Source organism: Xenopus laevis, chromosome 2S, assembly GCF_017654675.1.
Source record: "Xenopus laevis strain J_2021 chromosome 2S, Xenopus_laevis_v10.1, whole genome shotgun sequence".
Taxonomy (NCBI): Eukaryota; Metazoa; Chordata; class Amphibia; order Anura; family Pipidae; genus Xenopus; species Xenopus laevis.
In genome coordinates this window covers 86,085,847-86,104,241 of record NC_054374.1, presented here as the reverse complement: position 1 = coordinate 86,104,241, position 18,395 = coordinate 86,085,847, and the positions used below count along the sequence as shown (strand labels likewise).

The 18,395-nt window shown below is 35.5% G+C and overlaps 1 protein-coding gene across 2 annotated transcripts in view; it reads right to left on the bottom strand.

Annotated features, from left to right (window-relative positions):
* srrm3.S (serine/arginine repetitive matrix 3 S homeolog) overlaps positions 1-18,395 on the bottom strand; it is a 193,952-nt gene that overhangs the window by 53,489 nt on the left and 122,068 nt on the right. For both annotated transcript variants that reach the window (XM_018249637.2, XM_018249638.2), the window contains exon 4: positions 8,421-8,522. In XM_018249637.2, the coding sequence (XP_018105126.1) occupies positions 8,421-8,522 (102 nt within the window). The remainder of the gene's footprint in view (positions 1-8,420; positions 8,523-18,395) is intronic.

Genomic DNA, 18,395 nt, shown 5'->3' with positions numbered 1-18,395 from the left:
AGCACAAGGTGATTTACAGAAATAAAGGAAATAATTTCTAACAAATTAAACAGATTAATATTTAGTCTATGGGAGATGGCCTTCCCATAATGCGTTGCTTTCTGGATAACAGATTTCCGGATAAGGGATGCCACACCCGTACCACATCTTGCAAAATAGGATAAATGAAAGTGCATGAGCACATGGGGAAATTGTGCACAAAAACAGAATGTTAACTATTTTGTGTAATGTAAATGTAAATCTAATAATATCTCATTTTTAACAGGCTAACTGAACTTTGTCTGCCTTGTCCCATAATTCTTTAGAACACTAAGAAATATTTCTTTTTAAGCTACAGGCTATATTAAAATTGACGTATGTATCAAAAATTTAATTTAACTTGTCACACAAATGATTAGTGTAAGAAAACTATAATGGAGGGAATATAAGCACTTAGGTATAAAAATCTGTATTCATTATCATAATCCTTTTTATGGAATTCAAATTGTATGCATCTTGTTTTTGACAGACAGAAGGGCAGAGAGAGATAGGAAGATACCTTTTGAGCAAAATGAAAGGCGCATATGCAGTACATTGATCTTACAGACTGCAATGCAGATTGATAAAGAGAGAGAGAGAGAGAGAGAGAGAGAGAGAGAGATTAAAATGTAAGTAGACAAAGGGAAATAGATAACATATAATCTAGATTGCCAAGGTAGATAGATAGATAGATAGATAGATAGATGACAGATAGATAAATAGATAGATATAAAGATAGAAAATATATAGATAGATAGATAGATAGATAGATAGATAGATAGATAGATAGATAGATAGACAGACAGAATATCAGAGCTAAAGACGAGGGAGGAAATATCTTTATATATAAACAATACGATGAGAAATAAACAAGGTATAAGAGAGAAAACAGTATAGATCTACACCAGTTTTGTAGTGTGAATGGTTGTCAGAGATGTTTCAATAAGTACTAGGGGCATATTTTTTCCAGAGGAAGCATGATCTTACCAACTAAGCAAATAGGGCAAAAATTTCACATTACACTACAGTTTAATGTAGTGCTATCTTTGACTCAAGATTGTTTTGCACTATACAATTGTTTACAAATTAGAAAGCCAGCTTAAAAACAAAAACATTTCAAAACCCAGCAAGGGTATGTGGTGAACAGTATAAACTGAGCTTTGAATCTTACTCTGTTATAAAGGTTTTTACCATCCCACAAACAATGTTTTTGAATTTCACCATCTTGTGATCAGTACGATCTTTTTGAAAAGTGAAGCCAAATATCTGTTATAGGTGTATCCTCTCCAGACTAGACCCTGGTAAGTAAAAACAGCTGTGTTTGCTGAATCCTCCACCCAATGTTAGTTTACCAAGCAGACAATTGTGACTTTAGCTTTCTTAAATCAAACAATCCTGATTGACCTAAAGAAAGCTGCACTGCTAACTTTTACTTCTCCATTGCGATCTTCTGTTTTGGAGCCCTAACTTTGTCCCTGTCTCATAAAAACCTGACTGACCTACTTGACAGATTTGAAGGTACAGTTAAGCTTCAAGATGCAATTTATAAAGGTGAAAGGAAAGTTAGCCTGGTGGAAGAGCTTCTTTCAGACATCTTTAGCAGGGCCGTGGTACAAACAACATTGTGAATGCAACAGGCTTTTAAGGAATGATTAGAAACAAAACAAATAAATTAAAACTGAGCTTTCATTAGCGTACCATAGCATGTAATATTTGTATATTCTCCATCTAATTGCAGAATGATGTAAACAATGATATTCTGAGACAATTTGTAATTGACCCTTTTCTGTATTTGCATTGTTTACTCAATTAGCGATTTGTTCAGTAGCTCTCCGGATTGGAATTTCAGCTTTGTTCTGACCTATTTGCCCTTTGTAAATTAAAATTGAATTCACTGGTGATCTGTGAACTGTGCAAAGAAAGACATTTATTCAGATTTTTGACAAACCTGTCCCTCAGTTTGGTTTGCAATTCTATCTTGAAAGAGTACAGCTAAGCCATGTATACATTTGTATACTCCTAACCTTCACTTGTTAATGCGTTAAGTACAAGTGCCTGCATTTTTTATGGTGGTTGATCCACTTTAATATCTGCTAACCTTTGAATGTCCCAGTCTCAAATATGTTAGCTTACTCAAAATATTATGCTTGGTTTGTGACTATTTTCTATTATGCATTATGTTATTATGTACTTGAAATCAAATTTTTGTCATAAGAGCGGAAGTACTATTCTTGCTAAATTCCCAGTCTCTTGAACAAATAATTACATATTATTTTCATCTTAAGTAGGCGATTTTTCCCCTGAAGCTTCACATTTCATCTCTCATGTTTTCCTTCCAAAGCATTCTCTGCTTTCTTTTATTAGTGAGCAGAGTTGTCTTCATTTACTCCCTTAACAATGATAAAAGTGTGTAATGGATTCTGGGAATTAAACTTGAGTGATTGATCTGTCTACCCAAAGCTGTGTTCTTTGGGTTTCAATTTGTACAGAAAGTGATTTTTTTCTTGCAAGGTAATTTCTAAAGCTAATTCACAAATTGAACATAATTAAAATGAAACAATGCATTTTCCTTTATTTTGAACAATTTATTTTTGGCTTGCTTTTTAGAACTGCATATACATATGCATTATAGATAAATTATTTAGCACATACAAAAATTAAAACTGGCAAAGTAAAATGTATTGTTAATAAAGCCTAAACCACTATTGCAGGTTGTGATTTCCGGAAATTTCCTTCAAAGAACAAAAAGCACAGAGTACAAATCACAGAGAGAAAATAACATTAAAAATAACTAATTAATTGAGCTTGTTTTTTTTATCCAAAAAAATAACCCTCCCCAACAGGGATGGGCAAATCTTTTTGCCTTGTTTTGCTGCGGAAATGACGCCCATAAACTTGTATGGCATCGTGTGTCAAAAAAAAAAAAGCGCAACAAAAACATTTGGCCCGCGTCAAAAAAATTTTGACGCCCATTGACTTTAATGGTAGTCAGCAACATTTCGCCGGCGGCGAATTTTTGGCTAAACTAAACGGGCCAAATTCACCCACCCCTACTCCTCAAACCCTCCTTTTTCCTACTTCAGCTGAATATTTGTATCTTGAGTTTTCAGTATAACAATATACCCTATGTAAAAGTAGTGTTGACCTTTCTGATGCATTTTTGCAATTTTTAAAGGATGCAGGACCTGACATATTACTTTTCCCAGCAGAGCTTAAGCATTTTCCATAGCTGAAAATAGCAGTCATCTAGTCTAATGAAGTAAACAGATGGTGTGCTCAGCTCAAGCAAGCAAAATGAAGCTACCGCAAATGTAAAATGAAAGAATATTTAAAGTGGACCTGTCACCCAGACACAAAAATCTGTATAATAAAAGTCCTTTTCAAATTAAACATGAAATCCAATTTCTATTTTTTATTAAAGCATTCATAGCTGTTGTAAGCTCATTTAAAAATCTCAGCTGTCAATCAAATATTGTCTGCCCCTCCTCTATGCCCGTGGCATAGAGGCGGGGCAGACAATTACTTTCACTTTCCATTCAGCACTTCCTACATGTCACTGCTCTCCACACATTCCCCAGTTCTCTTCACCATTTAATTGTGTAGCCAGGGCATTGGGATGGACATCGGGTCCCCCATTCTGGTGCACAAACAAGATTCTGAGATGATGCAAGGCTTGTCTTAATAATAGTGTCCACAAAATGGCTGCTGCCTGCTTCGTATAATTTTGAATTCCCAGACTGAAGGAAGCAAGATTCAAATAATTTATATAGTGTAATTAAAGTTCATTTTGCTTGACTAATGTGATAAAATAGGATTTTGAATAATTTTTTTGGGTGACGGGTCCCCTTTAACATGAACTTTCGGAATGTGTGTGGTTTTTTTTCACAGGCTCATCTAACATCCAGAAAGCGAAGCCAGGCTGAGGTGGGTTATAGGGAAATAAAATTAGGGAAATCTGAGCATTTAGGGAAAAATTAGTCAGGGGAATAATTCTGAAATCAGTCCAAATAAAGCCCTTCATTATTAGGGGTTTGGACAAAATCTACATAAAGAATATCTGATAATCTTTCAGCAAACATTGTAAAGATGTTTTCCCAACCTAATCAAAATGGCCCTAAAAAAAAGAAAAGTTTGAAAATAATTGTAAGTGGAAATATATTACATATTGATTCATATAAAGCTAATGAAACACAAATGTATTCCATTAAAATTACACATTATATCACTATAGCAAGATGTTTTAAACACAACAAGCATCTCCGAGCATCACGCTTGATAAAAGGTCACACATACAGTAGGCCTGAAACGTTACTGACCGGGTTCTGCCATGAAGTTGTGAATAAAGGCATTTTTAAACTACGTGGTTTCTGTTTTACTGTTCTTGGTGGATGATGGACCATTGCTGGTACGTGCACCTGCAGCTATTTGAAGTTGAGGATTATACTGAGCTGACTCTAATTTTGCTATCTGTACATACTAGGTTGGCATAAAATGCAGATCAGCTTGAAAAGTTGTATGTACAGGTGTGGGACCTGTTATGCAGAATGCTCAGGATCTGGGGTTTTCTGGATAATGGATCTTTCTGTAATTGGGATCTTCATTAGGCTTGGGCGAATTTGGCCCGTTTCGCTTTGCCAAAAATTCCCCGCCAGCAAAATGTTGCCGACGCCCATTAAAGTCTATGGATGGCAGAATTTTTTTTTGAAGTGTCAATTTATGTGCGAGTACATGACTATGGCGGTCATTTTCTCACCTTATGCATCCATCAGTTTGCCCATCCTTAATCTTCATAGATTTAAACATTACATAAATCTAATAGGCTGGTTTTGTTCCAATGAGAATTAATTGTATCTTGGTTTGGATCAAGTACAAGGTATTGTTGTATTATTACAGAGAAAAAGGAAATAATAAAATAAAAAATGTGTTTATTTGGAAAAAACTGAGTCTATGGGAGACCAATCTGTAATTCAGAGCTTTCTGGATAACAGGTTTCTGGATACCCAATTCCATACCTGTACTAATTGTAATTAATACAATGGGTCAGCTTACAACAAGAACTTTTATCACGTTTAAATATAATAAAAAAAAACATTGAAGTTACATTCTTACATTTCTGTTAAAGTTTATTTTTGAAAAATCCTAGCAGTACCTAGCAGTAGGACTAGAATACAATTAATAATGCCCCATCTAAATTAAATTTTAATAGAATGGACTATGCACAAACCATAACCATACATGTATACAGTATATCACTGTTCCAATCTGAAGTAATGTATACATGAATGCTATGCTGGTAGTCTCAGGTAAGCTACACCCAACAAGGACAGGATCTTTACTCTTCATAAATATAGTACAAGTATGGGACCTGTTATCCAGAATGCTGGGGACCTGGGGCTTTTCAGATAATGGATCTTTCTGTAATTTGGATGTTCATACCTTACATCAACTAGAAAAATTTGTAAGCATTAAATAAACCCAATAGGCAGGTTCTGCTTCCAGCAAGGTTTAATTATATCTTAGTTGGGATCAAGTACAAGGTATTGTTTCATTATTAAAGAGAATTTTTTTAAAAAAAAATTGAATTTTTTTGGATAAAATGGAGTCTATGAGAGACGGCCTTTCTGTAATTTGGATCTTTCTGGATAACGGGGTTTCCGGATAACATATCCCATACCTGCACTAACTTTGAAAAATATTTTAGCTGAGGTAAGCAGCACAAAATCTCATTTTAATTTATAATCCATTTATTCAGAGAAGACAGATAAACTCCTCTATTCCACCTTTACCTGTTTTTTGAGTGTTGTCTCTCTTTATTATCCTAACTTGAAACCTTTTCTCCCAGCGCCCTCACCCGTTTAGTCTGTTTACCTAACACTTTCCTAAAGAACTATTCCTACTTTATGTTGTAAGAATGACAGTGCTCCTCCTGTGTGACATTCTTCTAGTTTGTTCTGAATGTGCAGAATGAAGCCACACACACAAAAGCTCAGTATCCCTATACATACTGAATAGTTTCTATGGAACATTATCAAGAGCATCACTGTAGTTGATTTTAAAGATTTAAGATACAAAAAAACCCAATAAATAGCTTGATCTGTGACAGAAAGCAAGGGCACGCAGGATTTTACTTTAATTTGGAGCTGCACTAAATTTGGTCTGATGGGATCTGGCTAATGTTTTTGAAATTAAGCAAGGGTGAATTAACATTTGGGTAATGGAGTAGCATCTTTCACTGCAATGCTGCAGTATGGCCTTTAGGGCAATTGGATTGGGGGGAGAGGATGAAAAATGGAATTATAGTCTCCTTGCTGCTACTGATTTGGAAGATTGAGTCAGTCATATGAGGCTGTGCTATCAGTTTTTATACAGTCTATTGTTTATGAAATAACAGTAAATGTTTTCCCTTCTCCAAAGGTAATACACTGTACTCCATGAATGCAGAGCAAATAAGGGGCATTTATGTTTGTATGCTACAAAGCTATCATTCATGGCAGATATTGCAGTAAACAAGAGTGATCACTTTAGTTTAGATCAATTTCTTAACAATTAAGGCAAAACACTGAGGAAATCTTATGCATTTAGAGCATGAAACCCGTCACACAATAACCTGGTGCCTCACAACACTACTGATTAGGCCATGTTAAAGGTGAACTAAACCCTAAAAATGAATGGGGCTAAAAATGCAATGTTTTATATACTGAATATATTGCACCAGCCTAAAATTTCAGCTTCTCAATAGCAGCAATGATCCAGGACTTCAAACTTGTCACAGGGGGTCACCATCTTGGAAAGTGTCTGCGACACTCACATGCTCAGTGGGCTCTGAGCAGCTGTTGAGAAGTTAAACTTAGGAGGTTTGTTTGTAATATCAGCTGATGCTACAGGGGTGATTATTCAATTCTGATGCTAGTTTCACTGGTTTCTGTACTGTCATCTAGTAACTATCCATATTAATTACTAAACAGCCATATATTGTGACATTTATATTCTATGTGTACTGTATATTTTGAGTCGGTCCCTAAACTCAGAAAGTGACAGCAGCACAGAGCATGTGCAGTGAATCAGCAGAAAAGAAGATGGGGAGCTACTGGGGCATCTTTGGACACACAGATTTTTACTGCTAAAGAGCTTTGGTTGCCTTGGGTTGGTACATATGCCCAAAATATAATGTACAACATTTCTAACCTACTTCTTTAGTTTTACTTTCCTTGTCCTGTAAGTGTAAGGAGTACCATATACTGTAGAATGCAGCCTAGGGAGGCAAGTTAGGGGCATAATACAAGTTGCTGCTGTGAGTAAGACATAATAAAGAAGCAGTATATATGTATATACTAAAGAAGCTAAAGCTCCTCTGAGGCTATAGTTGCATTTTAAAAACGGAAAAGTGTATTTATTGCTGACCGAAAAAGATACTATTCAAGTCTTGAATCAAACAACCTTGTATATAAGATGAAATACACTCTTTATTTCTTATGCAGATATTAATAATCACAGAATTGTATTGTATGAGTTGTGTGCCACTCTCCTTGCAGTTTTAAACAGATGTTATATTATACAATAGTGTACATTCAGGGGTTTATTTATCAAAATTGATATGTTCTCACTATTTTCTGAAAATCAGTCCGACCAAATCTGCACAAAACTTCCCCCCTATTCATCATACATTTTCATGACATTTCTTGTGCTGGAAAAGACTTGATAAAATCTTGAAAAAAATCTTTTATTTCGGATTTTTCTCTGAAACTTGCGACTTATTCGTATTTGACACCCGAAACCTGCGACTTTTTTGGATTTGACACCTGAAACCACACTTTTGAATGATAAGCAGGCAGATCAGGATATCATCAAGCCATTGACTTCTACATGAACTCGGCATCTCTGAGTTGGAGTACTTTTTTATGCAGACTTTTAGCTCAAAAAAAAATAACCCCCTAACTTTACATTAACATTATATTGTCACCTTGCCCAGCAACCAGCAGGCTCTGCAATGTCAAGAAGATATGGAGAATGAAAATGATGCACATGGTGAAGCTGGAAGGCATCTATCAGTGAGAGAATCTGACAGGGAGGTAATAAGGGAACTATCCCGATTGCTTAAAGTGTGCTGATGGTTTTGGGGAACGTCTTCAATTACAGATCTTTCAGTGGGTGTCCACAAGGTCATTAACGTTGACAGATGTTTTTTTTTTTCCTGGCTGAACTTATAGACCTTTAATTTTTTTGGCATTTAAAGAAACACCCTACATTAAGACACCTGCTTCATGAAACGGTAGAACATCCTTTTAAGCATGGCTCAAATTATAATTTAACATACTCTTTAATTTTATTTATATCTGTTACAGAATAATAATTTTGTGGTCCAAAAAAAAAAAATTCAAACAATTTTAAAATTATGTACTTACATCTGACGCCCATGTTGGTCCTCTCTGGTTAGGACTCCCTCTTTTTCCATAAGCATTTGGCGAAAGGTTCCCACCTTCTGATGAATTTCTTCTTCAGAATACCTAAATAATGAAGATTAATATTAAACAGATCCTTAATATTAAAGATCTTAATAATAATAATAAAAATCAGACCCTAAATATTAAAGATCTTAATAATTAATAACGTGGGCTTGATTAAAGATAGGTGAGAATGTAAGTTGAGTGAAAAGAAAAATGGCAGGTACATAAGTGTGACACAGGGCACAGGGAAGCAAAAAAGTAATCTTTCACAGCTTAAAGGGCAATTCACCTTCATTAGCAAAACTGTAATAAATGAAAAAAAAAACACAGAAATATTTTCAAACTTTCATAACCTGTCAAATTTTATAACATGGCAAGCAGTGGGTGTTTCCAAAATTTTGGGAGGTATGCAGATGCACCGCAAAGTGCCTATTAATGATACTCACTCAGACAGTGTGTAAATATCAGTGCTGCCAATGACTAAAACCTGTTAGTCAAAGCTTTTAACGGTTCACTATTATTATATGCCATAATTGTCAACCATGAAAACATTTCTAAACATTTAAAAGAACAAATAAACTATTACCATCTCACATCTGGGCATTTGATATAAACATCGTTAAATCTGTTCCACTGAAAAAGCTTTAATGCAGGTGTGTTGCTCTGTTTTTCATACTAGGCGCCCTTTTAAAAGAAAATTAAATCCTAAAAATTAATATGGCTAGAAATGCCATATTTTATATACTGAATTTATTGAACCAACCTAAAGGTTCAGTATTTTTGTAGTAGTAATTATACAGGCCATACCAGTTGTCACAGGAGTTTCCCATCTTGGAATTTGTAAGTAGTGTCTGTAACACACATGCTCAGTGTGCCTTGAGCAGCTTTTGAGAAGCTAAGCTTAGGGGTTGTAGCAAATAATAAAGGTAAAAATTAGGTTTGTCTGTCATATAAGATGGGGAGCTACAGGGTCATCCTCAGAGGCTTAGATCTTTACTGCTTGAAGACTATGGTTGCCTTGGGCTGGTACAGAAGCCCAAAAAATAATGTCCAACATTTCTGCCCTACTTCTTTAGTTAAGCTTTAGTTATACTTTAAGTATAAGGATTGAGTAAATTATCAGATTGAACCAACAATTTATTGTTTCTCCATTTAATCTTAAAAAATTACAGGGTCTAAAATACACCTTAAAATGATGGACCGTTGATAAATGTATAACACAAGTCAGGCTAAATAATTTCACCTTAACCTTTGTTACTTATGATTTAAGTGGAATAGACCAAATGAGCTAGACCTTTCAGCCTAATGTTCCTGCAGATCTTTCAGCCAGACAAAAATACTGTTGCTATACTACTAAACTTCCAAATTGCCTTGATCATCTAGTGAAAAACGCAAATTTAATTTTGCTGAAAGTGAACGAAAAAAAATGGCTCTCCACTGTCATGGAGTCATAATATGAGAGTAATGGACCAAGAACATCAAAATCCGACAGGAACACAAAATAAAGCACCTGAAACTATTATTATGGAAAGTCATATTTAATATATGGTTGCATACCCAGGGCTGTTCTGTCGACAGCACTTAAATAAAATAAAATTGAGTTCTTTGCATGGGATGCAGCTGTGTGGTCAATAGAGCGTTCAGCTTCAGCTGCTATTCCTGAACAAAGCTATGCTAATGTAAAAATGCTTTCAACATAAGAATTTTTTCCAACATAGCCAGGACAGATGATATAATACACAGGTTATAACAGGAAACTCCTTGCTGTGTATGAACAGGGGCAAACTCTAGAGGGAAAAAGACTTAAATTAAAAAAGTCAAATCCAAAATCTTTTATGTAGTATTCTACCAAACTAATATATGGGCTGGAGTTCACAAAAGAGAAATCATACTTACTAATGCTACCACGTACATATTAAGACTTAATTATACTTTCAAACAACTAAATGTAGCAGTTGCTGCATATAAGCACATAGTCAGCTTATAAAACCCAACAAAGTTTTAGGCTAGAAACTCTCTATTTCAAAGAGGATCACTACTCAACCGATGACAGGAATGAAAGAAAGTGTAATTCTGAGCAACTATGCAATATAAATTAATGAACACCATCCAGTTGTTTAAAACATATTTATAATTGAAATTAGTATTTTGGTCCCTTTCCGCACTGCTGATTTTATGCTCTTGAAACAATGTAGCATTCTTCCAGCCCAGACTCCAGTGCCACTATACCTTTCATGCTTCTAACCACCTCTGCATCAGGTGGCTTCTGCAACACTGCTTCAAGAGTCCGAACCAGGAGTGCAGAGAATAGGAAGTGACAGAAGGATATTGTTTTCAATATCAAATTTACAAACCACTGAAAATTATTATTATAGCAGTGTATACAGTATATCTTAGGACTCTGGCCAATCTATTGCATACCATGAAAGTGAGACAGTGCATGACCACGTTTATGATTTTGCCATTCTGCACAAATTTCAAGGTAGCCGTATCACAGACAAAATCTATAATTCTGAAGATGCTCCCTTGAACTTCTACTGTAGCAAAGAATAGAGTTGCATTCTGTATTATGCGATCTGCATGAATTTTTATATGCACTATGTAAGAACCCTTACAGATAATAGGGATATTTACGAAAAAAGATATTAAAAGTTAATCAAATCCTTGCTTCCATAGTGCAATGCATTTGTTTTCCTAGTTAAAAGGGGATTGAGTCAACTAAACTTTACCTTAACTCACACCTTCACACCTTTAACCCTGGATTCACTAAATCTCTGTTGACTTAGAGTGTGTGTTTCCATTGATTTTTGTCATTTTTCCTTGAACGGCAAAGAGGAAATTCGGTTAGCTTAAAGATTCATAAATCCAATGAATGTTGCCATAGAAACTCATCCCTGCACAATTTGGAAGAACCCCCAGTGCTCTTTATCTGTTAGCGGTATAGGCTTTGCTTAAGTAACACGTTTTATGTGCACTGAAAAAATATAAAGCCACAGCCTTAACATGTCCCCATTTGAATCTCCTTGGCACACTGCAATAATGAAGAACAAACAAGGATAACGTCTTGAAATGAACTGAAATGAACATTCTGAAGCCCCTGATCATCCGAAACAAGTATAATGTCAAATCATTTTGGGTTTGAACACAGTTTATGCAGCTCATTTGCCCTGGTCCCTAGCTTCATAAGAAGCTCTTTAAAAATAAAATGGCCATGGCAAAATTACAATTACATGATTATAGCTACATCAGCTACATCAGTTACACACACAAATGCGCATCCATCTGACTGCTGTTAAAGCTTTGCTGGCTTTAAGAGAGTTTCGGTTGCAGGTTAGGCATTTTTTTTTTTTTAGCAAACAACAACTATATAATATATTTTAAGTTTTAAATACCCTTTGTCAGAGTTCTCAGGTGTGAATGTGCAAGTCTACTATGCTACCATACAGATGGGATGTTTGTGATGTTAGCCAGGGCTGTGGAATCTGTATATAAATCCTTCAACTCAAATTCCTCAGTGCGTTGCAATTCTAAATTTAAAAAAAATTGCAAGGTTTCGGCTTGTATTTACAAGTCTTGTGTGCCAGTGTGCTTATTTTACACGTGTATTGGGAGGTTGTCGCCAGACATACTAAGCACCAAACAATAAGGGTGCGCAAAAGCCTTCCTGCTACCAGCAAAATACCAGTCAGGTGGCAACTCTTGTTGCTTTTCAATATCTTTCATCCTGCTGCTGTGGGTTTCCTTATTGGTAGATTGCTTAAGTTGGCCTGAAAAGCTTAGCTAATTAATTTAATTAATTAGTAATGTGGGCACTGTATACCTGCTGCAGATGCCCCATCTCAGATAGATAATAACAAACATATTGGTCTCCATTTCTCAAACTGTTGGTGTCATGCTTAACCACTAAGGTATAACTGGCAGCTAGGAGCTGATATGCTGGGAAATCAGGACTATAGCCATAAATGACAGAACTGAGTCCATAAGCCATATTTAAGTGAAGGCAAGATTTAATGGAAATAAATGTACAGACAAATGACTGCAGTAAATGGCAGGCTGAAGCAAGTCCAGTAAATGGGCCACATGTCAAGACAGGCAGCAGAAAAACGTAGTCCAGGAACAGGCCAGAAGTCAAGAGAGGCAGCAGGCAAACAGAGTCAAATAACAGGTCAGAGGTCAAACTGGAAAATCCTCAAGAACCATGCAAAAAGGGGTGCTTGAGCATAGGAATAAGGCAGGCATCAAGGAACTAGGAAGGGACTCAGAAACATGGAGTCAGGAAAGGATTCAGGCACAGGAACCAGGACAGGACATGAGGGCAAGATCAGTGCTAGGGAGCTCAATGACCAAGCAATTCTAAGTTGCCTGAGGCAGATTTACTGTATATAGGCCTTAAATAGTAAAGGCCTATATTGTGCTTTAGTGTAAAAAAAAACCCTTTTAAAAAATCTCACTCTTAAATGCAGAGAAGCACATCAGTGCTCTCTGTCGTCATTTTCTGGCTCTTTGCATAATCTTAAAGTCTCTTCATGCGCTTCTCTGCATTTAAGGGTCAGAATTTTTTAAATGTTTTTTTTTTTACACTAAAGCACATTGTGGAGAGGGGAGGGGGGAATGCCTGCAAGTTTAGGAGGGCTTTTGGTAGAGGAGGGTTAGTTCTCCTTTAATTGGTTTGTGAGTGTATGTATAATTACCTGTTGGCATATGTGTCAATGCAATAAGGAAGAAATTAATCAATATTTTAAAGGTGTTATTCCCCTTCTAACCCTTTTTTTAGTTGAATTGGTTTCAGATAGTTCACCAAAAAATAAAGACTTTTTTCAATTACTTTCTATTTATGGCAGTTCTAATATACATTAAAGTTTTGACTTTCAACTTGTCTTTCTGAACCAGCTTGGGGGGTCAGTGACTCTGTAAATGTTGTAAATTGATGCATTAGTCAATACATTGGTTATCTTTGTCCCTGCTAAACTGAATCCCTGAGTTTCATTAAAGGTAGTTGTTAGAATTGATACAATAGTTGCTAACATTTCACAGATGTTGCTGAGAAATGTATTAACTAATGTGGCAAATTGTAGCAGTTCGTAATCTGCACCTGGATTACGGAGCTGCGAGACTGAAACACTAGAGACAGGGACATTAAACTTTAAACTTCAGTTTTGGAAAAACTGTCAAAAAAAAAAATGGAAAGCAACTAAAAAAGTCTGAAAACAGCTTTACTGAAAAGAGTTTTGGCAGGTGAATTACCCCTTTAACATGACATTTCTGTAAAATAAAGGAAATTATACATTTTATCAAGAGTGAGTGTAACATTGCAGAATTTGTGTTTATTTCATCCAAAGTAATTTGTAATCGAGATAGAAGACATAAATCTATCATGCCAAGTCTCATTTCCATGACTAACAAAATAACTATAGATCTATAGAACTATAGTAATTATTCAGTGGGATCTCCTGGTGACATTGGGACCTGCTGTTGCTTAAGGACAAGTGATTTAAGGTTGATAAGTAACTAGTTCTTCTTCTGAAACTGATTGATATGACATTGATTCAATTATTCTCCCAGCAAGCTGCAGCCAAAAAGTAATTTACTCTTGACTGGAGATAGCCGAGTCTACAATTAAAACAGCATTCTCCATAGAACAGTGTCTAATGGAAACCAGTTACTGCAGCAGTCCAGGAACGTGTGGCATTTACCATGCCATGAGGAGAGATTGGTCAGCAACTGTGCCAATGGCTTTGATCTCATCTTTCACAGTTTATGGCAAGTAACACTGTAATTAATGTCATATTGTTCCAAAATACTTCTTTCATGTAATTTACATAGTACTGATATATCAGTTTTATGCCCAGTTTATTTACTGCATACACCTTTTTGTGTTATCAGCTCATAATTTAATCCTCCTTAAAATTATTAATTAAGAGAAGGATAGTGGTAAAATGTAATAAAAAAACCAAATCAGCTTTTGTGAATATAATGTCAATTTAATGATTAAATGTAAAAAGTTGATTAAGCATAATTTTGTTGTTTCATTGTACATCTACTGTAGGCTCTCATTATTCTATTCTAAGTAAGGGCCACATTTTTAATGGTGAAAAACGAAAAAATGTTTATGAAATTATGCATTCAACATTTTTTTCAAACTAAATAATCCTTAGCCTTATGCAAACTTGTTTAAGGAGACAGGGTAAAAATCCTACAAATAAATTAAAAGGCCTACTAACTTTGATCCTTACATGTCTGTAAAGTTGGAAGGTAGTATAAAGCTGGCCATAGACTCAAAGATCCGCTCGTTTGGCGACATCGCCAAACGAGCGGATCTTTCCCCGATATGCCACTAAACTGCATGGCTATATCGGGGGTAATTCGAACGTTCGGCCGCATGGCCGAACGATCGAATTACGATGCGGCAAGGGGCTCAGATGGGTCGGTCGGTTAAAAATCAAACCTTCCCGATCGATATCGTGGCCAGATATCGATCGGGAAGACCCGTCGGAAGCCCCCATACACAGGCAGATAAGCTGCCAAATGACCGTTATCGGCAGCTTTATCTGCCCGTGTATGACCACCTTAAGAGATTTTCACATGGGTTACAAAGGTGAAGAACTGCAGGTAAGATCCAAACCTTATACAATGGGTGCTAACCTCAGACATGAAATTGTGTAGCTGCAATGCTTCCTGGTGCCATCTGTCTTATGCTCTGTCTCCTGTCTTTTCAGACAAGACCCGGAGAAGGCTGTTTGTTCAGTCTCGTCAATGTTAAAGGTACAGTGACTCCAAAAAATTAAAGTGTCTTAAACAAATGAAAATACAATGTACTGTTGTGCAGCACTGGTAAAACTGGTGCACTTGCTTCAGAAACGCAACTTGTTTATATAAACAAGCGGCAGTGTAGCCATGTTGGCAGCCATTCAAATCTGAAAGAGGAGAAAAGGCACAGGATACATAGCAGATTATGTGCTTTGTAGTATACAATGGGATTCTTCAGAATTTATCTGTTATCTACTGTGTATCATGTGCTTGAAGGGCTGCCCCCATGGCTACACAGCAACTTGTTTATATAAACTATAGTTGTGTTTCGGAAGCACACATTAGTTTTATTAGTACAGTATATTACATCGTCATTCCTTTAAAAGACTTTCATTTTTTAGTGTTACTGTTCCTTTAAAGAGCTTAAAAATAGTTTTTGATGCATCATTTATGTATTTTAAGGATCAAATGCTTTGCATGACATCATATGGAGATTTCACCATTTTCTTTACAGGTTTGAGGCCAGAAAGGTCATTTTTCCTAGAAGGCATGTTTCTTTAAATCAAAATTGCAGTAAAGTATTTGATCCTGTAACTATTTCATGAAATATTAGAATATTATAACATATTTATTAATGGTCTAGGAATAGTATTATATAGTTATGGGTTCCCTTAACCAGAAACCTGAAATGCAGAACATTCTAAAAAGGAAATCATTTTAGAACATTTTAATTACTTATTTACAGTTGAACCGATTGGAGGGAGTAGGGGAAACGGCCTTCTCTTAATTCAGAGTTTTCTGGATAATGAGTTTCTGGATAACAGATCCTATACCTATATATCAATATTATTAAGAAAAAACATAATTTTAGTTAAAATGTATGTTTCTTTGATTTTGGCTAAAAGCATTTGTAAAACATTTTGTGCTGTTCCAAGCATTACAGATAATAAATACCATAACTGACAGACATTTATAATTAATAAATGGTTGTTGTTGGGACCCCTTACAATACAATAGTAGAAAATATAGAAAGATAGCCAAATATATTACAAAATAGAATTGGTTAGAAAATGAGGTAAAGGAAAAAAAAAGTTGAAGTCATCCAATTAGCTATTATAATGAGAAATCACAGACAACATGCACATTCTGCCAGGGTGGCACATTGCTAAATTAGTGATGTTGTTGTTGTTATTTCAGCTACATCAATGTGGACACTTTATTATTTTAAACCAAAGAAAAATAAAGGACTTTCTTCACAATCTCTGTAATGCAGGGGATAGAAAAATAAATAATTTCTTATTGCACTTTTATAATTGCTTAAAAGGGAACTCCACAAAAACATAACTTGTGCTTTTTGAAAAGTAAACATAATTTCAAGCAACTTTGCAATATACATCAATTAAAAAATATGCAGACTTTTCATGTTTTTAAATGGTTTCTGACAGTTCCCTAAGCCTAGCCCCCTGCTCTCCTGCTGATCTTTCTGACTACTATGCTGAGCTGGCTGACTACTGTTACTTTGTATCAACAGCCATCTGCCCTTAGCCTGCATCCTCCAAACCCCACAATTGCCTGCACACATGATTTCAATAAGGAAAGGAACATCCCAGTGCAATGCATTGTGGGTTATGTATTTTCTGCATGCTGTCTGTAAACTGGGGAGAAGTTGTTACAATTTGTAACATCAGTGTTTTAGTCCCTCCTTCCCTGCCAGGATTTCAAATAATGCAGAAAGAGAAGAACTATTAAACAGCTGGATTTCAGCATAGAAATGGCATTTATTCATACTTTTTGAAGAAACAGGTAACTGTAATGGGTATTAGGGGTTCCTTTGTTATGTGGGCCTCATAATCAAATTTTGGTTTGGAAGCCAGAGTTCCCCTTTAACATTTTTTTTCTAAAAACCCTTCCCCCTTTTTCTGCATCTATGTTTGCAAGACACTCTCAACTGACACTCTCAGATACTGACTCTTTTTTACACCTTACTTCAGTAAATATCCCCCAAAGTCCTAATTAATTAGAGTGCCTGCGCCAGTCATGTAGCTTGCTCAAGAGATGACATGCTTTACTACAGCAGCAAGATAATTCAAATAAAGATCCACTTTTAATAACTATGTTGTGACTTACAGAAAGTCAATTTCCCTTAATGAATTGGATGTAAAACGACCAAACTATGTAATTTATTTAAGTGCTATTCTAAGAATGCTTGTAATACATTTTATCTGTTTGTACTTTCTCTATATTTTCTCTTTTGTCCAGTGGCAGCAGCTTTAGTTCTCTGCATACATTTTTCTCCAGTAAAAAAAACTTATTTATCTCACTTTCCATTACAAGAAGTAGTGCACCCTTTCACTTGTGTCCCTACTTGGAAATTCTGATATTGAGTCCATTTCTGATCAGAATTTACTTGGAAGTGATTGAAAATGTTAGTAAAATGCGCTCACCTGGTTGAAAGTTTTTAATTTTTTTTGTGGTTCTCAAGGCTTCTCTTTGATCAGCAGAATGGATAATGTTTAGCAGTAGAGAAATTAAGATTTATTATAAGTACTCTTTAATTGGGAGTAAATTCTGTGAATTTAACATTACTACAGGAACACTGGAAATCATGTGCCAAATTTAAAATCCTGGTAAATCTCATAGGAACAAAATATGTCAAGAAATGGGCTATTAATGAATCTTTACCTTTCTTTACCTCACCTAGAGCATTCTTGTCTGGTAGTAGGGCTTCCTTAACTTGTCTGGCAATAGCACTTCCCTCATTCTATCTTCTTTCCTATAGCCTGTTAGTTAAATCAGCCACCAGCTCAGCTGTACATTACCTCATATATCTAGGATATTTTGGTGCTTTGGGATTAATTGTAGAATATAGAATGCATTTCTAATATCCTGGTGCTGCTATGTACAATTTACAATGATGATGCCCTATAGGTAAGCATTGCTTTGGTGGTCAGCTGGTAGCTGAACAAAGAGAAAAATACATTTTGGAAATATAGTGATGTTTTTCTTAAAATGTATTGTTTTGCACTATCCTTAGCATAAAATATTACCCTTTTGAGTAGTCACATGCTATATGTGTGGCTCCTGAAAGTTTGAATGTTGCCCATGACTGATAGATTTTGATATTATCAAAAGATAAGGAAAACATTTACAGAGTAATGTTTATGCATGAGCTATATTATTGAAATC